The sequence below is a fragment of the Mus caroli genome, unplaced genomic scaffold, assembly GCF_978045245.1.
Source record: "Mus caroli unplaced genomic scaffold, Mus_caroli_1 scaffold_20, whole genome shotgun sequence".
Taxonomy (NCBI): domain Eukaryota; kingdom Metazoa; phylum Chordata; class Mammalia; order Rodentia; family Muridae; genus Mus; species Mus caroli.
The window spans coordinates 39,285,013-39,310,718 of record NW_028227275.1 but is presented as its reverse complement, the minus strand read 5'-3'; the positions used below and the strand labels follow the sequence as shown (position 1 = coordinate 39,310,718).

General features: G+C 43.5%; 1 protein-coding gene across 5 annotated transcripts in view; it reads left to right on the top strand.

Annotated features, from left to right (window-relative positions):
- Cemip2 (cell migration inducing hyaluronidase 2) overlaps positions 1-25,706 on the top strand; it is a 77,884-nt gene that overhangs the window by 5,367 nt on the left and 46,811 nt on the right. For 4 of the 5 annotated variants that reach the window (XM_029472484.2, XM_029472483.2, XM_021151644.3 and 1 more), the window contains 5 exons: positions 9,907-10,249; positions 14,667-14,807; positions 15,181-15,742; positions 19,185-19,354; positions 24,884-25,072. In XM_029472484.2, the coding sequence (XP_029328344.1) occupies positions 9,919-10,249; positions 14,667-14,807; positions 15,181-15,742; positions 19,185-19,354; positions 24,884-25,072 (1,393 nt within the window). In that variant the 5' untranslated portion in view covers positions 9,907-9,918. Of the gene's footprint in view, positions 1-2,008; positions 2,050-9,906; positions 10,250-14,666; positions 14,808-15,180; positions 15,743-19,184; positions 19,355-24,883; positions 25,073-25,706 lie in introns of those variants that run through there. The other variant, XM_029472485.2, reaches the window with a different exon arrangement.

The window sequence follows — 25,706 nt, the reverse complement described above, 5'->3', positions numbered from 1 at the left end:
TGTGGTGTCCCATGGAGCTCAGGCTGGCCTTGAACTTGTAATATAGCCAGGGATGACCTTGAACTCCAGACCTGCCTCCTTCCTTCTGGATATGGGAGTTTTATGATAAATAGATGGCTGCTGAGGAGATAGTGTAGCCTTAGCCTTACTGTGTTAAACGGTTTTAGCACTGTGTAGAAATGCTGTTGGGATATTATTGCTGCAAAGACTTGCAATTTAAGACAATCTAGATTGAGCCACCAAGAAAGGAGTTGTCCCTATCGCCTCTGAGTTTGATGAAGGATCTTAAGACACACAACCTACCTCATCACAAATCAGGTGTCTTCTTGGTGGGGTCTGGAGACTGAGTCTCTTGAGTGAACCAGTTATTGATCCAGAAGCTTTTATCTAATTACTGGCTTTCGTTTTGGAGACTGCAGACTTTTACGTTATGATGGTTTCAGCTATGGATTCTCTATTGCTACTCTTTCCCGAGGAATAAATAAATAGTTTTGCAAGTTTGATAAGTAGAAAAAAACAAAACAAAACAAAAAAACCCAACCCCCCCCCCACCACCACTACCAAAACCTGCATTCCATTTCAGAAGAAATGAGAAAAAAAATATCATTGTGGTTTTTGTTTGTTTGTGTGTGTGTGTTATTGTTGTTTTTTTGTTTTTGTTTTGAATGAAAAAGCCAGTGCTATAGAACCAACTTTGTTGACTATGAGGTCATCATATGAAGCTTAAAAACTTGTACCTGTGAAACTTTAATTGCTTAATGGGAATGCATGGCTCACCACTCCCCAGTGATACGCAAATGTAAGTAAGCACTGTTAGTAGGTTGTATTTGAAGGTGGTCTAGCTCATGAGGTGAACTGAAGGCTGTGAAGTCTTCTCTGCAAGGCTCACAGCATCCTTTTACATGCTAACAGCAACTGCTGATTTGCCTGTGTGTGTTTAAGCTCTGCCAGTTTCTTTTTAAAAAAGATTTATTCATTTTATGTATATGAATACACTGTAGCTACCTTCGGACACACCCGAAGAGGCATCAGATCCCTTTACAGATGGTTGTGAGCCACCATGTGGTTGCTGGGAATTGAACTCAGGACCTTTTGGAAGAGCAGTCAGTGCTCTTAACCACTGAGCTATCTCTCCAGCCCCCAGCCAGTCTTTTGTTGTTGTTGATGTTGTTGTTGTTGTACTATGTACTGTAGTTCCTGGTTGACTCACATTATCTCCCTACTGCCCTTAGCACTGAACTTAGAGCTTCTTGACTGGAGGGTCATCTGTGTATGGGTGTGCCCTGTGCGTGTGTGTGGTGTGTGTGTTTGTGTGTATGTGTGTATTTTTACTACCATGTCAATATTGACTGCCATGTCTCAATTCTGAGGCAGAACCCTTGTGTTAAGAGATGGTGTTGTACACCTTTAGTCCCAGGAAAGAGACAGGTGGAATTTGAGGTCACCTGGTCTCCATAGTTAAATTCCAAGCTAGCCAAACTATATAAAAAAGACCCTGTGTCAAAGAACAAACACAAACAAACTGGACTTTGTTCTTGTGTTCTCAGATTAGAAAGTTTCTTGTTGAGGGGAAAGGTGGTAGTATACGTGGGTCCTGGCCCTGTGATTGAATAGCCTAGATCATTTCATCTTGTTCGTCTTTGCTAATCTTTCTTGGTTTGAAAAGTGTCCAGAACGTAGTCTTTATTCTGTGAGTCATGGCATTTCAATGTTAGTTTATCACTAGATTATGACCTTGTGGTGTATCTGTGCCTGGTAGTCAAACACTCCTGTTTCAGCCTCTCCCCCTACCTTTGACTTCTCCCCACATAGCTTCCTGGTGCTTTCTTCTTGAGCAACATTTTAAAGGGTTGTCCCTGGCAGTGTGCAGAGAAGGCAGCCAACCAGTGCAGGCTGCTGGCAGCCCTGCCCTTTCCTGGGTTAATTAAATCAGCCTCCTTCAGGTCAGAGCCCGGCTTTGGGTCTTTCTTTGGAAGGTCAGCTGCAAGGGTTTGACAGGCAGGAGCCTCCATTGTGTGCCTCTGCACTGCCATCTGTCACTGTCAGCAGGTTGGAAGCCTCTCTTGTGTCTTTCTAGCCAATGGGGAAAAAGGGGTTGGGGTGGGGGGATGGCCTAAGGAGTCTTGGAAGGGGTTGGGGCGGAGCTTTCTAAGAGACTTCATGAGGGGAGAGGGAAGGGATTGAGGAAGAGTTTTGGGGTAAAAAACAGCAGCGGAGGGCCGAGATGCAAATGTCCCTTCCCTCTCTTTGTCTGCTTCTTCAGATTGAGGAGCCTTTGAGGTCTCTCTGAAGTAGGAACCGCACTGAGTGCAGTTGTGGATTTTCTTGGCTTTTATTTGGGATTCCTGAATGGGGGCAGCTCTCACTCTGCAGAAAGGCACTAGCAGGCCAGTGGGCTTTGTTAGGTAGGAACACGAAATGGAACAGAAGTGGGACAGTCCGTAAAAGCTGACTGGTTAGCACCTGCCTGAGGCAGGTGACTATTCTATGTGTGCGGCGGCAGCAGAAGGCCCTTCCTTACTCTAAGGGCTCAGATAGACTGCCATCCCCTGTATTTAGGGGATTTTTTTTTTTTTTTGTTTTGAGTTCTTTTTCTTTGTTTTATTTACAATTTGATTATGTGGCAGTGGATCCAGTTTGGTCTGGTCTGGTCTCTTGGTCCGATTGCAGGAGCTCATTCTAGAAGAAAGCCATTCGTAATTGACAGTTCCACAGTCCCCGCCCCCACCCCACCCCCCAGGCCTGTGGCCACTGCTTCCTTTTGCTTTTCTTTCTTTCTTTTTTTTTTTTTTAAGATTTATTTATTATATGTAAGTACACTGTAGCTGTCTTCAGACACTCCAGAAGAGGGCGCCAGATCTTGATACGGATGGTTGCGAGCCACCATGTGGTTGCTGGGATTTGAACTCTGGACCTTCGGAAGAGCAGTCGGGTGCTCTTACCCACTGAGCCATCTCACCAGCCCTTGCTTTTATTTCTGCTTGGGCCTGAGAGGTGTTAGCTTTTGCCTTTGCTGCCTCGGCCCCTCAGGCTATATAGCCAGGCTGTGTTTTTCCTAACTCTGATGGATACCTTTGGTTTCTTTCAGCTGTTGAGGACTTTAGAGTCTGCCACCCACTGCTTCTTATGGACTTGGTTAGCAGAATTGAAAGGGAAGCACTCTTCAGAATATTTATTGCCAGCCATATGCCTCGTACAATGTGAAGGGCAGGAAGGAACATAACAATTAATTCAATAATAATTACTTACAATAATAGGAATATTCACTTGACTGGCTTTTGGTCTCAGACATTTGTAAATATTCCAATTTTGGTTTTTGAGAGACAGGGTTTCTCTGTGTAGCCCTGGCTGTCCTGAAACTCACTCTTTAGACCAGACTGGCCTCGAACTCAGGTCTGTCTGCCTCTGCCTTCCCAGAGCTGGGAAGGCCTGTGACACCTCTGCCTGGCTAATCATTCATTTCTTAATCCCTGTCCTTTCCTATGTCGGAGGAGGCTTGTACTTAGGGCTTCTCTGTTCTTGCACCTGGGAAAGTTGGCTTGGGTACATGGTGTGTCATGAAAGTGAAACAGATTCAATGTAGATAAAGTGGTTGCAGTGAAATCAGCCAAGATTTCAAAGCCAGCCGGTTTCAGGGAAAGTGACATCCCCTGATCATGAGACTGAAAGGAAAAAGAGACTTGATGTCCTGATGGAGGGTGTGCCCTGTAGCAACAGGGCACATGGACTGGTGTGCTTATTCAAATCTCAGCTCTGAGTGAAAGGGCCTGGTGCTCTCTCAACCTGCTGCTCCTGTAGCCATTATATGTACAGACATCGGATTCATGCTGAATTCTGCACAGTGGTTATTTTAGGAAAACACATGTTATACTATAGGAATACAGTGTATAGTATTCTATTTTTCCCTGAAACACACACACACACACACATTCACACACACACACACACACACACACACACACACACACAAAACTTCTCAACCTCTCTTTGTCCCACAGAAATCTATATGTGTTTAAGTACACAATTTACTTGACAACGATCATATTTAAATATATACTTGGAAGTTTGAAATCTTTAAGGGCCTAAAAAGTCCCCAGGTGTTAAGGTTATTTCTCATTGAGCAGTTTTGTGTGTTCCAGCCCCTACCCATTCTTTAGCAGCAGACACAGTCTCTATGTAAAGAAGACCTATGAGACACCTAACATTATCTCTTTAAGCCAAACCAAACTACCAACCTGGAAGTCACTTTTCTATTATTCTCTGTTGGGTCTCTCTAGAGTCTTAATCAACAATTCAAAGCAGCTAGGAGCTAATGGTTTGATTGGGTCAGAAGTTCAGATTTATTATATTTTGTATTCTGTGTTTTCATAGCTTGTGTACCCCCTTTTTTCTGGAATAGTTTACTTTTTATTGCATGTTTTTACTTTTTTAGATACAATAACGATCACATTGTAAAGATTTTCTAAAATCATAACAGGACAGAATGTTAGCTTAGCCAAATTTTAACCAGTTGGACAGAAATTCTTAGAAGCAAAGATTGTTGATTATTCTGTTGGTTCTTTCAAAAATTACCACCTTGCTAAGAAGCCTTTGATTAGATTATGCTGGTGTCTTGGCTGTTTCTACTAGCCTGAATTTGTCATTTAAAAATAGATCCTCATATGAAAGTGTATAAACAAAGCACTCTTACTGAGTGTTCCCTATGATTGGGAGCTGTGTGTGTCTGATGAAGCACAGTGCACAGTGCGGGCCTCTGCAGTGGGTGGTGGGGCTGGCTCATTTGGAAAACTGATGCTTCAGAAGAGGACCGAGTGTCCTCCATCACTCTGTAAGTAATAATCACCCGTGGTGTGCATCTGGCGTCTCCACATACAGGGGACTCTCCCTCTCATCCGGCCCATCATTTTCTGTCAGCAGTATAGAGAGGAAGGTTTCCCATTATACTGTGTGGTGGAAACCATTATGGCACACTGTGAAAGGGTAAGGTTAGCCAGCCAGTTTGCCACCCTCTCTGTAGGATTCCTGCTTATAGATGTGACTCAGCCTCTGTCAGAATGCAGGCTAGAACTGTATTGTGTAATAGGATGAGAGTTCAATTCCCAGCAACCACGTCTGTCTGTACCTCCAGTTCCAGGGGACCCGATGGCCTCACACCGATGTACAGACAGGCAAAACACCAGTGAACATCAAATAAAAGTAAAATTCAAAGCTATTGAAGGCATAAATGGAAAATTCCTGTGGGAGTGGGTAGGGAGAAAGGGTGTGGAGAAGAGCAGCTTGGCGTGAGAGAGGAGGGATGAGGAGAGAAACCCAGAAATCTGTAGTTTAACAGATTCTTTGGGACTATAACACACAATTAGACAGATTTTCACCCATTCTATTTTCCTTCCACCATGTGTGTGTGCATGTGTATATATACAGAGTAAATATATGCCCTATTATACTTGGAGCACACACACACACACACACACACACCACCTCTCCTAGCATTTATGATGGACTTCTTTGCAGGAATTTGTAGACTACAACAACCACATATTGAACACCTACTGTCTATGAGGTCCTGTGAAAACACCAAGGGGAAAGAGATGGATAATTACATAAATTAGTCAAAGGATAAGGGTCAAAGCCAGACTCTAAACAGTATAGGAAGAGCTTAGAGGCTCTTGAGTTGGCCTCTTAGACAAGACAGTTTTCAATTCTTTAAAACCCCAAACCAGTCCTTTTCTAAGCCCCAGCCCTTCTTAAAGGTTAAAACTCACAACTCCCTTTAACATTATCATCATTAGAAGAAAATAATTGCTTTCTGCGATAACTGGCTGTACGTATACCACACATATTAACCTGTGGCTCTTGAGCTGTCTGTGTTCCCCAGCCTTGCTGTTATTTGGGGCATGCACATGGCTGTTTCCCAAGAAAAATATTTTATTTAAATTACAGTGAGGTTTTAGGGCTGTTTTTTCGGGGGGGGGGAATGGGTGATGAGGGACTGAAAATTGAAAAAAAATTACATTGCATACTTCTTTGAATGCTATTTTTCCTAATGTTTATCAGCATTTGTATGTCAGGCTTTTATAGTCTTAGAAATTGCTTGAGTTATCTGCCTTAAATATTTACTTATATTGCTCATGTAAGTATTCCTAATTATTTGCTTGTTGGTTTATATCCAAGTCTGTTAAGCTAATATTTTTATGTCATCAGGTATATATTCATAAGATAATTGTTTCAGGAGGCTGGGCAAGACGGCTCAGTGTTTTAAGAGCACTGACTACTCTTCCAGGGGACCCGGGTTCAATTCCCAGCACCCATATGGTAGCTCACAACTGTCTGGAACTCCAGGATGTGACATCCTCTCATAGCCGTACATGCAGACAAAATACCAGTTGGACATAAAAATAAGTAAATTAAAAAAAAAGATAATTGTTTCAAGGGTTTCCGAAGTAGAATCAAAGACTCAAAATTATGCTTTAAAAACCGTGGAATGCTTTTCTAATCGCTACATGAACAACTTGGGCATTCCCATTGTGGCTGGCTTGTTTATTCCAAGGGGCAGTGCCATGCCAAATCAGTCATTAAAGTATATATAAAATATGGATGAGTCCATTCTTTGTAATCTGATTTTCACTACAAGAGTGACCTTTAAGTACTGACTGGTGATGCCAGCTCACACCATTGCAGTGAAACATGAACCCCCAGTAAAACCCAGACAGTGCCTGCTGCTCACACTGAAGCTGGGACACCGGAGAAGACACCAGTGCCCTTCCGCACTGCTGGAGTTCCGGGCTTAAGCAGCTATTGTTGAGAGCTCAGGAGGGAGGCTGAACAACACATTGGCGGTATTTCCTGGGTGAAGGTTACCTTTTTCCTGCAAACAAAGGATTTAAAGTGAGTTTGGAAGCTAGATGTCTTGAGGATGCCGCCTCTCTTTTGTCTGACCTTCATGGTTTCTGCCACAGCCCTCTAATGACCCGCTCTAATGGCGGGAGCGCTGCAGCTTTCTGAATTTGTGACACATCTTTTTTCATGAATAATTTAAATCTTTAAGTGACAATCGATATATTTTTTTGAAGTGATGTATTCGTAGTGCGGTCTCTAAAGTCAGTGTTAAATGTTACATGAAACCTGAAGGAGGCATGTGTCTGTTTTACAATTTTAACGGTTTTCATGCACTGAAAATAAGTTATTTTTTGTTTATCCTAAAATATGGTGGAAGTACTATTTTACTTTCAAGGACAGGAACTGTGGCTTGCAGAGTGTGTAGTTTTCAGCCAGGAGTCTAATGGATTCAGGAGGACTCATTTATGGCAGATGCCTTCTAAATTTTCATGTTAAGTTGCCCTTTTGTGACATCAAGGACACGTTATTGTTATTTCCAATGGATTGGTGGCTCCCTGGAACCTCTCTGCTTCTCATTTTTCTGTGTGTGGCTACATCTGGTGCGATACATTATCTCCCGAAAAGGCCCTTCAGTCTGATGAATAACACCAGCCCTTCTCACCCTGAGACAATGAAGCAGACAGATTGCAGCTCAAGGGGCAATTTCCCCCACCCCCTTCCACAGCAGATCATGACAGTTGTGTCCCCCTCCCAGCGAGGCTGGCCCCAGGAACATCCCCTCTACCCCCTTCTCTGCTAATGGACAGCTTTCCTTTGTCACACTGCTTGGCTATGCCCATTGTTTGGGCCTGCTGCTTAGTACACGGGGCAGCTTTCCTCAATAGCACCTTGGATGGTGGTGTTTTTTTCTTTGTCTGAAGGGTAAGCTTCATTTAAATAATGACCTCAAGTTTCATCTAAACAAAGGCTTTTATTAGCATCAAGCCTCATGGATCTAGTCATTTTGACAGACACACTAACTCAAGACAATGGTCTTTGCCTCATGTAAACTCATGATCAATTCCTGCTTAGACTTTCTCTTAGGTCCCCATTCATTTCCATGTCATTTGGGTCCTGGAAGTACTTATTTGTGGACCAGTTTATGTTTAATGGGTTTGCTGATTGTTTAGAGCAATTTGGAAGCTCACTGGACCACTAGATTCTTGTTCTTTATTTTGTAGCAGATGGGGAATTTACTGGGAGGCTATTAGTTAAAGTCAGGTGACCTGGGGTGCTCTGGTTGTTAAGGGAGGGATATAATGGATGTCATTTTTTTTCTGAAACTGTTGAGTGCATCATAGTTATCAACAGTCACTGTAGTAAGGCATTATGGTGGAGCTAGCTGCCTCTTCTCTCCCTCCTTCCCTCCCTCCCTCCCTCCCTCCCTCCCTCCCTCCCTCCCTCCCTCCCTCCCTCCCTCCCTCTCTCCCCACCTTCCTTATTCTTTCCCTATCCTCTCTCTACTAAATCAACAGCTTCACTCAAAACTTGTTCTTCCTAGGGCTGACTATGATGAGCACCAAGAGGAGGAGGGCCTTCATGTGTATCAGTTTTTTAGCTCAAGATGAGTCACACATCGGTAGTCCAGTGAACTTATTCATGGGAAATTCCAGAAATTCACATACTGTCTGAGGCCAGTTGGGTTTTGTTATGCCCTTGCAAACTGCCCGGATGTTAGTGTAAAAGAATCATTGGAACTTTGACTATTTTAGGATTTAAGAAAAGAAAAAAAAACCTTTAGATTCTTTTTTACCTTCATGTTTGGTTGATGTTGGAGATGGATGGGAAGACATGGCCTACTGTAGTTCGTGTTGACTTTGAACTTGCTATGTGGCTGTGGTTAGCACTGGAGTCCTGATCCTCTCGCCTCCACCTTCCAAATGCTGGATTATAGGCACATGTCACCACACCAGGCTAAACATGCATACGGAGTGCATTCAAAGTCTGTATGTAAGTAAGGTTATGGGAAGAAATGGTTAAACTGCTTAACCACGAGATAGCCCCAGTCGGGGAATTGAACATCCAGACTTGAATGCCTGCCTGTTGGAACTTCCTAGGGTATCTGTTGGGTTCTCATGGGATACATGGTCTTGTAATTTCAGTTTAAAGAGTTTAGGGTTGTGAGGCTCAAAGTGTGGTCACTTGTTTCAGTGTCACCAGAGTGTGTTTTATAGACACATATTTTTCTTTTCTTTTTGAGATTATAATGTAATACGCCATTTGCCGCTTCCTTTCAAAGTATGTGTTTTAAATATGTAAATCCAGAGTCCTCTTTGCAGTAGTTGGGCCTGAATCGCGTAAAAAAAAGAGCCCAGGAATCTCCATTTCTCTCAGGCTTTTTTTAATGCTTATTATCCATTCTGAAAAACTCTGAACAGTTGGCAGGAGCAGGTGGCTCCAGGTGCTCATTAGAGTCCCTTGGGAATGTTAATTTTCCAGCAGCTTTGACCCAGCCTCACCACCCTAACTGAATTGTTCTAGAGCAGCAGCCAGGGAGCCCTGGGAGGCTGTAGGATGCGATTATGTGCTTTGCAGTGGAGTGGAGTGGAGAGGCAGTGTCCTTAGAACTAGACAACCTAACACTGAAGGTGGCGGCACCCAGTTAACTGACTTGGTATTTTCCGTCAGTGTCAGGCTGAGGTGGGAATGGAGAAGGGTGCTAATGGTGTGGAGCTGCTGCTCAGGGCACTGAAGAATTCCTGAAAAAGGATGGTGCTGATGGTCATACAACTTTACAAATATAATTAATGTCACTGGATAAAAAAAAATAAGAGATTTATGCTTGTCTTAGCACATTACGTGTTTGACAGCTGGGATGTGACTTAAGGGTAGAGTGCTTGCCATGAGTATACAAGGTACTTGATCCCCAGCACTGAAAATGTTTTTCAGGGATCATGCCTCTAATCCCAGTATTTGGGAGGCTGAGGCAGGAGCATTGTCATGCCTTTGAGGCTAGACCCTGTCACAAAACAAAAGTCTTAATGCTATTATTCCATTGTACACGTTCAAACCTTCTTTCCCTTTTCACAGCGACAGGGTATCATGTATGCCGCTGGTTCCAGGGGCCACTCCCCTGCTTTCCTGCAACCTCAAAACGGAAACGGCCACCGCTCACCTGGTTATGTTCCCGGGAAGGTGGTTCCCTTACGTCCTGCTCCTCCTCCAAAGAACCACGCCTCAGCCAAACTGACCTCCAGGAGCCAAGACGCCCCAGCGACCTTTGCTTTCTCCCCCGAGGAGCAGCGGACTCCGAGCGAGAACCGAAAGCGGAAGAGACACAAGAACACCTTCATCTGCTTCGCCATAACCAGCTTCTCGTTCTTTGTGGCGCTTGCAGTCATTTTGGGAATATCCTCAAAATATGCTCCAGATGGTATGTGCTCCTGCATGGGAATGGGAATGGAGTATGTGTGCTGTGCGCACATATGTAGAGAAAGCATAGTCCAAAAGAAGAGCTGAGGGGAGAACGTAGCACACGTTAAAGAAAAAGGCCTTGGTTGCCGAGACTGGCTGTAGCTACTTAATGCAAAGGTAGGATGAGGTGTGACTTCTTACGAATGACAGCAGTTGTTTGAGGAGTCTGTGGGAAATTGTAAATGAGAAGGCTTGTCTTTCTTTCTGTTATTTTCCCCCCTCCACTGTGTCTCAGGGCTCAAGTTGTTCTTGGGTCATCTCTGTAAATGTTCTTTACAAATCCCCATGGGAGTGCAGGATGGTACTTGGTGGGAGCTGGGAGTCTTAGATCACAAAAACTTTATTTAGTTATCCATATAGTCATAAAATGGATGTGACTAAAGATCTTGTTTAGTGCTTTGAAACAGGCGTGATAAACAGTACAAAAGAAAGTTGTTAATACTTTTGAGCTATGGAATGTATCCTTAAACCTGCCCCCAGGTGTGTGAGTTGATACATTTGTCCAGTCTAACCATTCTGTTCATAGCTGAAGACCACAGAGGGACCTTTAATTCCTTAAATGATATTTGCTTATCAAGACACCAGGCCAGAAACTTAATGATCAACGCTGAGGAGATAATTCAGTGGGTGAGGATCCGAGTTTAGTTCCCACAACCTGTGTGGGGTACATCACAGCCACCAGGAACTCTAGGGGCTCCAACACCCTCTTCTGCTTCCCTTGGACACACCTGCCATGCATTTACAAATAGATCTGAGTAAAAATTTAAAGAAAAGATCTTTAAAAAGAAGACAAAACCAAAACTGGGTGTGGTGGCGTATGCTTTGTAATCCCAGGGCTGGACAGGTGGCACCAGGAGGACTCCTGAGTCTGACTGGGGGCTGACTGACTCTGGGTTGCTGGCTTGTCTCCACACACATGGGTCCCTCACTCTCCACTCCTCAAACACACACACACAATACACATATGCACACATACACAGAGAGAGAGATAGAGAGAGAGACAGAGATGGAGGGAAGAAGGGAGGAGGGAGGAAGAGAGTAAATAAATATGTGTGTGTGTGTGTGCGCATGTATTTTGGAGAAACTTGTTGCCTGTCATATTCAATATGTTTTCAGCCAACAGTGGCTTCATAGAAGTGCTTATGGAACATTCTAAAACTCAGAGTCCCTGGGGCTATGAGGTAGTGTACTGTCTGGTCCACTATTACAAGAGAGTTGAGCACCTCTTTGTCTTTTGTCTTTTTTTCACAAAGTCTATGACAGATTTCTGAGTAGACACCTCCGTAACTGGATACAACAGTGAAGCAACTGAGGCCCCTTTGGCCTTTTATAAAACTTTCAAGTATTATTTTATTTTGGTTTTCAGGGACCTTTAAGGATTTTGTAAATTTTAAGGTCCCGGAGGAAGTAGTTACTGACATTTCTAAGAGTATACACAGGAGTAAGAGAGATGAGCCTTCCCACTTCTTTGTTGACTGAGCCAGTTGGCCACACCATGAATTTATTTGATTCCCCTTACATGGAGGGCTGAATTTCTACTCCCAGTTCCAAACATAATAACCAAGTTCTGATTCACATTTTCCAAATAATCTTCAGGAGAGGGAGGCCAGGCTAATGGGAAATCAGAACTGAAGTCTGTGGCTTTCCTTGGAATTTTCTTAGTCCATCTGAACCACTGGGCTGCAGAGATGGTTCCTTGAGTTGGTGTTCTTCAGTTTCACTTGTTGGCCATCCAAGGGCAAATGATTGCTGGAAGCCTCTCGTGTGCTGAAAGGTTTTATGGTCAGCCTCATGTGGTTTTTGCTGTTATAAATGTGCTTACTCCACCGTTGGGCTAGCCTGGAAGATGGGGTTGGCTGAGTTGATTTTTTTTTTTTAAATCAACATCATACATTTTCTGCTCATCATACAGTTTCTCATATAACTATATTTTATTGGAATTCCTTCCAATACAAAATTATATTTATATTTAGGAATGATGGTTCTAATGAAGTATGCTCTCTAGGAGTTGATTTCAAGCAATTAAGAGAATACACATAACCATTAGAGTGGACTTTGTGTCTCCACAGACTGGAATTCCTTCTCAGTAGCTTGTGACATGGTGGGACACACATTATCTAACGTCATGGAGAATTCCTGCTGTAGGTTTATGAAAGAACTGGGAGCTGGAAGAAAAGTTGTTTTATTTTTTGGTAGTCCCAGTGAGCAATCCTGGGCTTTATGGTAAGCAAGATTCTGCCAGTGAGGCGCACCATCAGCCCCGAGGATACTGCCTTTAGTATAATAATGATCACCGAATACTGTGAAGAGTTAAAGACTCTTTATGAATCTGGTATGAGAAGAACAATCCCATTAAACAGATACCAAGGCCTTAGTGATACTTATGTAATTCTAGTTGCTCCCACTTCAGAGTGATAACATTAGTGATAATATAAGGTGCTTAGAAACAGGAAGGTGACAACATTGGGGGAACAGGTTCAGAATGCACGTTTAGAATGCTCTTCTACTTTACCAGTGTTCTCCTTTCACACAGGCGCCTAAACGCAGTATGTCTTCTCATTGGCCTAAGCATATGTCACTCATCCCTTAATTTAAATACAGGAGCCTAATTTAAACATAGGCGATGTGAGTAACAATTGGACCAGGATAGGGGAGATACATATGTTTCTTCTATTCTTTTCAAAATAGGTATTTTTATTATTTTTATGAATATGTGTGTTCGTGTATCTGTGTGAGTGCATGTCACCTGTGTGGGTTGATCACAGAGACCAGTAGAGGATATTGGATCCCTTGGGGAACTGTCCTTACAGGCACTTGAGAGCTAGAAGTGGGGGTGGGAACCACACTCAGGTCCTTTGTAAGAGCTCTTATTACTCTTAAGCATTGCTCATTGTTCTGTCTCCAGCCCCAACATTTCTTGTATTCTTATCTCCTCTTCATGCTTCTTTGATTTACATATTGTCATCCTTTGGGCTCTGAGTCTGGGACGCTGCCTCAGGAACTCCAGCTTTCTCTTCCTTTGTCCAAGGATACTTGCACCTAAATTAAGGGCCACATAATTTATCATTTAATTATTCCATACATGATGGCTTTTTCCCCCAAGCTAATTTATAGCCTTGAAGGAATATGTCCCGTCCATCCCCCTGACCTCCCCTTGTCCCCCGTCCCTTCTATACTTTACAAAAATTCATAGTATCTTTTACAGAGTGTAGAAATGACCTTCGACAAATTTGAGTTATTAGTAGATCAAAAGTGAGGCTGGGATTGTTCTTTCCCCTATAAGTATTTCCTACACAAACAGCTGTCATTTTATTCTCTTCTATTTGAGAGGCAAGTTGCAATTCGGTTAAAGGAAGATTATAAGTAGCGGACCTCATTTCTTCATGTGGCACTTCCATGACACTTGGCTTGCTAAGTGACGTTCGTGGTGGCTTCTACCCTTTGTTTCCTCACCTCTGCAAGACGGGAAGTCATGGCTTGGGCCGCTCGCATTCTGCAGTTGTGTTGGGAAAGTGTGCATGTGGTGAAAGAGGTGCTGTTGCTGCCTCCTTTCTGATTCAGTGCATTTAGGAAGGAACTTGTGAATATATAACACTCATGTTAGAAATTTCTACAATTTCTGTTTCTATTAGTCAAAGTGTTGAGAGAGAGAGAGAGAGACAGACAGAGAGAGAGAGACAGAGAGAGAGAGAGAGAAGAGAAAGAAAGAAAGAGACAGACAGAGACAGAGACAAATAGAGAGAGACAGAGACAAAGGGAGAAAGAAAGACAGACAGAGAGACAGACAGACAGACAGAGATGAGAGACAGAGGGGGTAGGGATGGGAATCAAACCCAGGACCTCAGGCATGACAAAGCTAGTACTATACCAATGAGTTACATTGCCAGCTTATTATTTTCTCTTCAAAAACTTCTTTATAGTGTGGTTTCAAGAGAAACTGATAATTACTGTTGTTTATTTCCAAAGTGGGTAGTCAGGGGAACTTCATTTTTATCTTGTGAAGTTTGACCTGAACCAGGTGCTGGTGATTTAATTTTTTTGCTAATATTTATTTTCAATTTTAGAATATTTAAAAAATATTTTAATATTTAAAATATCTAATGTCTGATATAATTAATAGTTAATATAAATATTAAATATATTCAGTATGTTTATTTTAAAGATATGTTGAAGTAAAAAATTGATACCTCTTGTGTTTGGGAAGGGGCGCCATTCCCGGTGCAGGAAGTCCCTGGCTCTGCGCCTTCCATGCAGATCTGTGTTCTGGGACAGGGATTCCTGGGCGTGGCCGGTCTCCTGGTTTTCTTGCACTTCGTTCATTGGCTTGTGTTCTATATCTGGGTTGTGTTCTATATCTGGGTTGTGCTGTTTTGTAGAGAATTGTCCAGATCAAAACCCTCGTCTCAGGAACTGGGATCCAGGACAAGATTCTGCGAAGCACATTGTTATCAAGGAGGGGGATTTGTTCCGCCTGACCTCAGATGCAACAGTGGACTCTATAGTCATTCAGGATGGAGGTAGGTAGCAGTCCCTGTCTGTGGGTGCCACATGGATGCTCTGTAATGTGGGGAACATTGCTGTTCCCCAGATAGAGTATCTGTAGTATGCTTAAGAAAAGCATAAGACAAAGAAAGGGATGTCTATTCTTTTCTCATTGCTGGGATTAAGTGCTTTACAGAGCAGCTTTGATCACAGTTCCAGAGGGAACAGTCCACAATGGCAGAGGAAGCATGGAGACTGGTGTGTCTTCCTCTGAGGGGCTTGCAGCTGGGCACATCATGGGGGCAGCCAGGAAGCAGCTGGGATTGGAACCATGGACCATCCCCAGGGACCCACATCTGCTAGCTAGAACACAGTTCCAAAGGTTTAAGTAGTTGTTGTTCCTTGCAGGACTGCTTGTGTTTGGGGATGATAATGATGGATCCAAGAATATAACTTTGAGGACTCGATACATCCTGATCCAGGATGGTGGGGCGCTTCATATTGGAGCAGAAAAATGCCGCTATAGATCCAAAGCGACAATTACCTTGTATGGCAAGTCAGATGAACGTGAAAGTATGCCAATATTTGGCAAGAAGTTTATTGGTGTGGAGGCTGGCGGGACACTGGAGTTACACGGGGCACAGAGGACATCATGGACGATGCTGGCGAGGACTCTGCATTCCTCAGGCTTGCCCTTTGGGTCTTATGCCTTCGAGAAAGACTTTTCCCGGGGCCTTAATGTGAGGGTCATTGATCAAGACACAGCCAGAGTTTTAGAAAATGAGAAGTTCGATACCCACGAGTACCACAATGAGAGCAGGAGGCTGCAGGAGTTTTTGAGAGCTCAGGAGCCCGGCCGGATTGTGGCTATAGCTGTTGGAGACTCAGCAGTCAAGAGCCTGTTACAGGGAACAATCCAGATGATCCAGGATCGGTTGGGGAGTAAACTGATCCAAGGTCTGGGCTACAGGTAGGTAGACCTTGTTCTTCCCCTCCCAGCTCTGTGTTAGAGCCTGTATCCTGTGACTGCAGAGAAGGTGAGCCAAGAACCACAGGCAGCCGATGCTGTTTTAGCCAGCTTCATGACCATCCCACTAAAGGTCTTTTACATTGGTGCATCAGATAGCCTCTTGTCTGAACCATGGGTCTCACTACTAGATGTACACAGAACATCTTGGCTTGGGTTGATGAAGCCCGTTGTGAATTGTCTCTAAAGCTAGGGGAAAGAAAGCACAGAGATGCCGTTCTGCAAAAGAATGGGCAGAGTGAAGATAACTTGCGTCTGAAGATCCTTCCTCTCACCATTATCTTCTGAGCATAATGAACTAGAACATTACTGAAGGCTAGGCTAATGGAGCCCGCTGAGGAGCTGAAAGGTTAGGGCAGTGTGCCATGGAAAGCCTGTCATGAAAGCCCTGAGGGGTAGGCTTGCATGGGTTTCCTGTTTCCTTTTGGAATCTCTAGCGTGCTAATTCCACTGGAATCCTTTACATGGTAGTTTGATTCCACTTGCTTTATTAGCTCAGGTCTGTTGAATTCTGGCACAGGAGAGGCAGCCAAAAGTTGGAGAGCTAAGCTAATTGTTCTTACAGAAGTCACTTCTGCTTCTAGTTTCTCTGCTAATCAACCTTGATTTCCTAATGCTGTCTGCAGGCTGAGGGACGTTCCTGCCTCACCATTTAATTAAAACAAACAAAATAAAGCAGAAGAAAGGAAGAAGAAAATAGAAACCTAACATTGTAATTCTGGCGCATATTCCCAGGATCATTGAGAAATGTCTGTCATAACAGAACAGGACTTTACTGCACACTGAAATGACACACTAAGATTTTCCTTTGGGGCACAATATTATATGTAGACATTCCTGAAGATAATGTTAGTGAAGAAAAGAAGTATATTATGACCTTGGATTGCCATTTTTTTTTTTATGTGAAAATACAAGAAGAGAAAGCAACAGCCAAAAACCAACATGGGGAAATAAGAGGCAGGCATCCCCGAGACAAGAGGCCTACAGGGACTTGAGGACTGTGCTGTATCGGTAGCAAAGATACACACAGGATACCACGAGTGAGTGAGGGTGCCCACAGAGGCCAGAAGAGGGTGTCAGATCCCATGGAGCTAGGTACTGAGCCACCTCACTTAGGTGCAAGGGACTGAAAACTTGTCCTCAGGAAGAGCAGCCAGTGCTACTAACCTCTCAGCCCTTAACTGGCTGCCCCAACCCATCTCTCCTTACCAACTCTTACCGGTTCTAGTGCTGTTCAGTAACACCATAGGCTAGGATGCAAGCCTTCAATGCGTGGGCCTTTGTGGGGACATTGTGAGCATCTCCTTGGTTTCTAAATTCTCTTCGAAATATCGCCACCCAGTTAATGGAGACGTTAGAGGCGTGTTCACTGGCCCCTCACATTATCTCCAGTGCTCATACACAGTCACCCCTTTGAGGACTGTTTGGGTGCATTGAAGTTTCTTGCAAGTGGAGGCTGGAAGTGGGAGTGTTCTTGACATGTTTATAGAACAGGACATTGTTTCATAGTTGCTGAGGCAGCTGTGGTCAGTAAAGGGGCCTCTGACCATCTTCCTCTCCTCTCTACTGGGAGATAATGGTTGAGGCACTCTTTGTTTGATCCTTTCTGCTGCATCAAGGGATATAAACAGCCCTGACTGGTTCTCAGCCTCTAATCCTCACAGGGGCAGCTGCGAGGCTTGGAAGGCTGTATGGAGGCTTGCTTTAGTGAACTTCTATCTCTGAGGATCAAGCCATCTGTCTGGCAGAGATTATGTTTAGTATTTTTCCACCCCCCAGTGTAGGAAGTTCACATTTTTCTTTTCATGTTTTGAACCAAGAGGCTTAAGGCAAATTTCCTGGCTTTTGTTGCTATGTTTTTTTCTTTGACTAACTTTGGACACAAGCTTGGACAAGTCCATTGGGTATTTGTTATTGTGGAAGTCAGATGATATTTTAAAACACATTGCTTTCTGCAGGTAATTGTTTGTAAAATTGAAAATCTGTTGGATTGTAATTCTGTGGCTTTAAGGATGTTTAGAAACTTGTAAGTGAGTGATTTTTTCCAACCTTGCCAAATACACAGACATTAAAAACTGCTAATGTCTATGGTCTTAGATTGGGTTTTCAAAGGGTGGAACCCCAGTCAGAAGCATGGTAATTACTACTGCAAATAGTGATTTCTAAATTAAAGGTGTGTGTGTCTATGTAGTATGTGTGTGTGTGTTTATGTGTATGTGTGTGTTTGTGTGTGTATGTATGTGTGTGTGCGCTTGTGTGTTTGTGTGTGTGTATGTGTGTACGTGTGTGTAGGCCCTTAGAAAACCTTTACTGTCTCCCTCAATTGTTCTCCATCTCGTCTTTTTTTGGGACAGCATCTTCCATTGAACCTGGAGCTCATAGATTTGCCTAGGCTAGCTAGCCAGTAAGCTCTAGTGATCTGCCCATTGTCTGCCGCTCGACACCAGCATCACAGTTGTGTACCGCTGGACTGTGCCTTTATGCTGGGAATCTGTCCTCAGGACTTTATAATTGTCCAAATCTCCACTGACCGAGCCCTCCCCCTATACCTTAAGGGTTCTCATAGTATGGCTAGTAGCATCATTTAGCATCACTGGAGAATGTGCTAGACATGCAGAAGTTTGATCCTCTGATTCCCAAGCTGTGGTGGCAAGGGAGTGGGGAAGAGGTCGGGTTTAACAGTTCTTCCCTCCAGTCTTTCTGATGCTAAGGCTTGAGAGCCACCGTTCAGCTCAGTGTTGAGTTATCTCCCTGCACATTCAGGTATAGAATGAGTTCTTCTAGCTTTCAGGCTGTGAGTTCTATCCCTAGTAATTAATATAATGAAAGCAACCAAACAAATGGAGAAGCTAGGTGTGATGACAGTTCCAGCGGCGTGGCTCCAGAGGCAAGAGGGTCAGGAATGTAAGGTCATACTCTCAACGACATAATGCGTTCAGGGCTAGCCTGGGTTGCCCAAGATCCCCTCTCAACCACAACAACAGTAATCACCAGACCCTATGCCAGATCCTACAAGAGAACACATGACAGCCATTGTAAGAGGCACAAGGATTTATAACTAGATTGGCATATGCTCGTGTGTGTGTGTGTGTGTGTGTGTGTGTGTGTGTGTGTGTGTGTGTGTCCAGGAAGTCCATGACTAATGGAAACCATAGTCCTCACTGTCTCGCCTATGAGAAAGCTGGAAAATCAAGTTTCTGAAAGCCAGGTGCATTTGCTTCTGTGCTATCAGCTACTTTAGCAAAAGCCTAGGAGTGCAGCCTCATGGGAAAAGTGGAAGATGAAATACAGATGTTCAACACCAGCCTCCCACCGTATCCGCATCTGGGGTTTGGGTCATTTCTATGACAAATGATCAGCTGTGCTTGCTGTTTCTTCCTTATAGGCAAGCTTGGGCCTTAGTTGGTGTCATCGATGGTGGGAGTTCTTCCTGCAACGAGTCTGTGAGAAACTATGAAAACCATAGCACTGGCGGGAAGGCCCTGGCTCAAGGAGAATTCTACACCCTGGATGGTCAGAAGTTCTCTGTGACAGCCTACAGTGAATGGAGTCAAGGTAGGCAAAGGTCATTTAAACCCTGTGAGACACGTGGAAGTACTGTGACAGGTGGCTGTGTGGTTTCACTCTGCCCAAACGTCAGTCTGTCTGTCTCGGTGAATTTGTCAGCTTAGTTGAAGTTGAAACTGATTTCCCTACTAAACTTAAGTCTTGTAGACTCAAGAAGTCTAGACTAGCTACTGATCTATTTTAGTTGAGACAGTGATACTTGGACTGTGTGCTCAACCCTGAGTCATAACGTTTAATTAAGTAGGATGCTGGGCAGTCTTGGTTATCAGCTTGATGAGTTCTACAGTCACCTGTCTTCGGGGCCTTCGGGAGGGTGAGGGATTAACTCACAAGGTTAACTGAGGTGGGAAGAGAAGACCTACCCACTGTGGGCGGCACCTTCCCTGTCCAGAATAGAAGGGAAAAGGTAAACTGAGGCCAGGATTCATCCCTCTCTCCTTTCTGCTTGTGGGCACAGTGTGGCCAGCTGCCCCAAGCTCCTGCTGCCTTGCGTTCCCCACCATGATAGACTGTACCCTCAACCTATGATGGGGGGAAAAAAAAACCCTTCCTTAGGGTATTTTATTACAGCAATAGAAAAGTAATTTACACAAGTAATAGAAACGGTTTCTTTTTTGGCATTGACCAGCAGAGCTGATGTGCATGGTGTGCAGTGGCTTAGCATGATGATATGCTTAGACTCTCACGGGAGGCTTGACAGCAAATGCTGCCTTCGGCCACATGCAGAGGGAAAATAATCCCCCACCTTGTTACTTCGTCGTGACCCATATCATCATGCAGCCATGTCCCAATAATCTACCTAGCTGTTTCTTATGGACAAATGGGAAATACAAAAACAATATAAAATAAAACTTAATTTTAGCCATATTATTCAGAGATTTCGTTTCATCTTACAATATTATAGGATTTTAAAATTTGACCTTTCTATTTTTTGACCCGGTTTCCTAAGCCAGTTATTTTTAGAAACAAAGCGACTTGTTTCTATTGTGTGTGTATGTGTGCGAATGCTGATGTGTATATACATACCCCATGTGTGCCTAGTGCTTGAGAAGGCCAGAGAGGGCATCAGATCCGCTGGGACTGGAGTTACAGGTGGTTGTGAGCCTCCATGAGGGCGCTGAAAACTGAGCCCAGGTTTTCTATAAATCAACAAGTGCTTTTAACTGCTGAGCCATCTCTCAAGCTCCTAAAACAGGTATCTTAATTCTTTAATCTCTCTCTCTCTCTCTCTCTCTCTCTCTCTCTCTGTTTCTCTCTCTTTCATTTAGCATTGTGCCCCTGTTTGTGCAGAAGAGTTAGTTTTCCTACCATGTGGGACCCAGGGATCAAACTCAGGTTATCAGCTTTGATGGCGAGTGCCTTTTTCCTTCTAAGCTGTCTTTCTAGCCCCTGAGTCTTTACATTTTCTTCAGTATAAGCTTTTATTGTAATGCAATCCTAACAAATATTTGTTTTTCTTTAAGTAGACCCTCACTCTGTAGCCCAGGCTTGCCTGTAACTCATTGTGTAGCCCTGGCTGCTCTGATTTATTTGACTAGTGCTTAGCATTGGATATTTAGGGAGTGTCTGACTCTGGGATTTCTTAATTTACCTATTTGTTGCCAGGGCTTCCCCCTCTGCCCCCCTATGAGTTGTGGATCTGCTCTTTCCTATTTGTGTTTGTTCAGCACCTGTCTTTTCCAAGCAAGTTTGATACCCACATTAATGTGATCTGAGCAAAATTAAGGGCTTTCCTGCATCTGCAATTCAGTGTAGCAAAGCAATTGTTTGTTAATTTGGATTGTTGTTAACAGAATGCCTGGGATGCCATCCTGGATCTTTTACTTCCTCTTTGATCATAGGCTTGGATTCACTTCTTAAACCTCAGTCTTCTCATCTGAAAATTGAGGATAAGAAGAGAAACGCTACATAGGGAATGTCACACCTATCAACAATGTAGCAAATGTGTCACACGTATCAACAATGTATCAAATGTGTCACATGTATCAACAATGTATCAAATGTGTCACAATATCAACAATGTATCAAATGTGTCACAGGTATCAACAATGTATCAAATGTGTCACAATATCAACAATGTATCAAATGTGTCACAAGTATCAACAATGTATCAAATGTGTCACAGGTATCAACAATGTATCAAATGTGTCGCAGGTATCAACAATGTATCAAATGTGTCACAATATCAACAATGTATCAAATGTGAGGTTTTCAGCATAGTCTGTGTATGTAGACACTGATGATAGGCTAATGTTGCACAAACATGACTTGGATTATAAAAAGTCTTTTGTATGGTTGTGATTAGACACAATGTTCTGCTTTTAAAACAAATCAGAGAGGGGCTGGAGAGATGGCTCAGTGATTAAAGCACTGGTGCTTTTCCAGAGGACCCTGGTTCAGTTCCCGGCACCCACATGGCAAGGTACAACTGTCTGTAACTCTGGTTCCAGAGGATCTGGTGCTCTGTCTGACCTGTGTGGGCATTGCATGCATCCATCACATAGTCAGACCTGCAGGCAGAACACCCATACACACAAAATAAAGATAAGTAAAATATCAAAAAACAAAACCCAAGGAAAAGGAATCTCTGAGATGTGACAGGAAGGTTCCGTGTGTCATTTCTAAGCAGCATGGGAGGCAAAGGAGAGGAAGTAATGTCTGTGATGGATGGAGAAGCTGGCCAAGCCCTGCTTCCGGCTCCCATAGTCCTGGCAGGCACAGGTGCTCAGCACGGGCCCTAGCTGCAGTTTGGTCCAGAGTGTGTTCAATGGTCTCATCTCCAGGAAATTTCCAGGCTGGAGGCGATGACAGCTGGGCTTTGAGTCAGCTTTTCCTGTGTGAGAGAGGACCACTCACACTGGCTGCTCGTTTCTGGAAGAGGGGAACTCCTGCCTTCTGCCTTGGGCTCCCTGCTTCCTGGAAGGGGTGGGAATTCTCAGTCGGAAGCAGGAGACTGAACTTCCTTCTTTTCTTACTTGAGTGAGGGGAGTCAGGAGATTATCATAGTAAGCAGGAATTTCTCCTAAACCTAGAAAAAAACTGCGAAATTATTAAACTCAAAAGCATTCCCAAGGCCTTTCTGACTTTGAGAAATAAATTCTAGTGTCCTTTCAAATCAAAATTTAATTATTTAGTATCATATCTTGGGAAAAAAGTGTTAAAATTTAATGTGAAAAAAATTGAATATTTTCTCATTGCTCCCTTTTATGGAGTATTATATGTTTATAAAACCTCAAATTTAGGGTAGTGATTTTTTTGGTCTAGGATTTTTGATGACCTTTGTTCTTAAATTGCCTGCTTCTGGTTTTTTTTTTTTTTTTTTTTGAAGGAGGTTTACAATTTCACTGTAAACAATCAAAATATGTTATAAACAAAAATCTATTATAATTACTGGAGTTATTTATGGTAGTAAATATGACTCCAAGAAACATACTGAGACTATACATAAAACTTACTTTTATGTGTGGATGTGTTTGCATATGGGCATACATGTACATTCTGTGCAGAAAAGACACAGGCAGGACACACTAGTCTCCAGTAACAGACTCCATGACTTGGCCAGGTTAGGTTTTATCTGGCAATTGACCAAGTCTGTGAGTCATCCATGTTACTCCTGTTCTTTACCCACCCACCTGGGTTACTCTGTCTGTTTACCTTCCCAACCCAAGTAGATGTATTCTTCACTTCAGTTGAGTCAGTGGCATCTTGGGAAGTAGGATGATGCTGGAGAAGGATTTCTTCCACACAGATCTTTGAAGAGGAGGGCTTCCCATGTCTGTTACTTTTGTAAAGCTGTCTTCTGTTCTCTTCACATTTTCCTGACATCAGCTTTTTTGTTGCTGACTTATTTTAGCCACAAATATTGTGGGAACAGTATGTGTTTCAACACTAATTCAAATGCAAAAAAAAAAAAAAAAAAAAAAAAAAAAAACCAAAAGTGTAAGCCAGAGAGAAGCTGGATTATTGATCCAGTTCTCATGCTGATTACGAACCCGCCTTGACTTTCACAGGTGATATTTGGAGAGACCACCTGCCGTCATCACTTTTTTACTGTTACAAAACGCTGTGGCAAGGCAACTTATAAAAGCGAAGCACTTACTCTGGGGCTCCCTGTTAGACGGCGCTGCATGCATAGAGGGTTAGATAGAGTCCATGGCCATCACGGTGGGCGGGCAGGCAGGCAGGCTGGAGCAGGAGCTAAGAGCTCCCATCTTGATTCAACCCCAAGGCAGAGAGAGTTAACTGATCATAGCATAGGCTTTTGAACCCTCAAAGTCTGTGACACGTCTCCACACCTAATCCTTCCTGAACAGTTCCACCGACTAGGCTAGGAACCAAGTAGTCAGATGTGGGAGCACACAGGGGCCATTCGCCTTCAAACCACTCTACCACCCATCAGCAGTCAGAACTTTCCGTAATTTATAACACATCATCCCCCAAGGAGCTAAGGTAGACAGATCACAGTCATGCACTCACAGGTCACAGAGCATCAAAATGGTTAATTATCCACTCAGCAGACACCAGTCACCTGCACCATGAAGAAGAGAAATGGAAGTGAATATACAAGGGGTAGCTAGGATGCTGCTGCCTTCACTGTTAACCCTTGCAAGGGTGAGGAAGGTATAAATCCTTCCAGCCTTTGCTCGGGCCCAGAGCGGAGGTTACTTACTTCCAGCAAGGATGCTGTGGAGGGTCTCTAAAGACTTCTTGTGACCTCGGATTGAGGTGCCGGGGGACTAAATCCAGGAACTGTTATGTGTTAGGGTGGTGTTCTACCCCCAACAGTCTCATTTTATAAACACGTGGTCATTTGTTAACAAGAGTGGAAACGCATCCCAAGTAAAGAGCACAAATGTTTGCCCTTCCACTGTGTAGAACCGAGAGAGAAGAGGGAAGGTGGCGTGCACGAGAAGGCCAGCTCGTAGTGACTTTGCTGGTGCCTCCACCTTTGCTCCTTCCAGTCTCCAGAACTCTGAAAAATAGATTTCCATTATTTATAAATTCAAAGAGGAAATGAATAAAGCATGCACAGAGGCACAGGAATGAGGCACTGGACTTTCATTCCTAGTACAGAAATGGTCGGTGCACCAAAGTCCTGTCACTTCTGATGACTCGGACCAAATAAAGCCACTGGACATTTCTTTCAAACCTATTCTGTGTCTGGTTACTTCTGTTCAAGTGTGACGTGTTCCTGGCACATGTGAATATGGGGAAGAGCACAGTTTTTGAGTTTTTCAACTGAGAAAAGGATGTCCACACTGAGAATCTTCAGAATTCTAAGGACTAGTTCATCGATGTTACGATTTGTATCGTGAATGGCCTCTCTTTCTTTAGGGGCCAGAATCCCTGTTTTCTTATTTTTATCATTCAGAGACAACTGACTAGCTTGTGGTTGGCGTTAGGAAAAGAATTTCTGAGTGGTATTTATTTTAGCATTTGCTTTGTGCATCAGGTATGTGCATTTATAATTTATTTAAGAAAACCCTCGTGTTCATGCCCGCTCGTTTGTTTGTGTAGGAATCTCCCTCTCAGGTTTCCGGGTGGACATTGCGGATGGAGTGAAGCTTCACCTGTTGGACGACGTCAGCAGTTGGGAAGCTGGAGACCGAATTGTGGTGGCCAGCACTGACTATTCCATGTACCAAGCCGAGGAGCTGACTCTTCTCCCCTGCCCCGAGTGCAGCCGTTTTCAGGTCAAAGTCAAAGGTATAGGACTCCTCACTGTCCTTGGGAAACACTCTTTTCTTGGCATCTGTTTCCTGTCGTCTTTTCTCCCATCACCCCGTGTCAGTGTGGATACTACTGTCTTAGTGGTGAGGGCGCCAATAGCTAGATTCCAGGGGTGGCGCAGAGAATGCTACCCTTACACACAGCATTGTGCCACTGCTGCGCTGTAGCAGATAAAGACGAGGACCAGGCAAACTGGTTTCCTAAAATCCATTCTAGGTTTTGGCTAATTTTTTTCTACTGTCAGATAATAGTAAACTGGCCTAACAACTAATTTTTTAATATTAGTCTTTCATAAGTAAAGAAAGTATTTTTTGAGTTCCTACTTGCTTAGCTAAAAAAAAAAAAAGAAATCTTTAGTCATATAGAATATTTTCATTAGGCTTTATCTCCTACTGTAATGGTGAATTATACAGTTTTTGCAAGAGAGCAGTTCACAGAGAGATTCTTACTAGGAGCTATGAGGGAAAGAGTTCTGCCAGGTTCTCATTTCTACTCCTATACCTGTTACATCGGTCCTGCCCAAAGCCGCCTGGGACAGGTTTTGCTTGTGGGCTTCGGCACACATTATGTGTTTTCTGGCTTCTTCGCACTTATACTGTGCCGCTAAGAA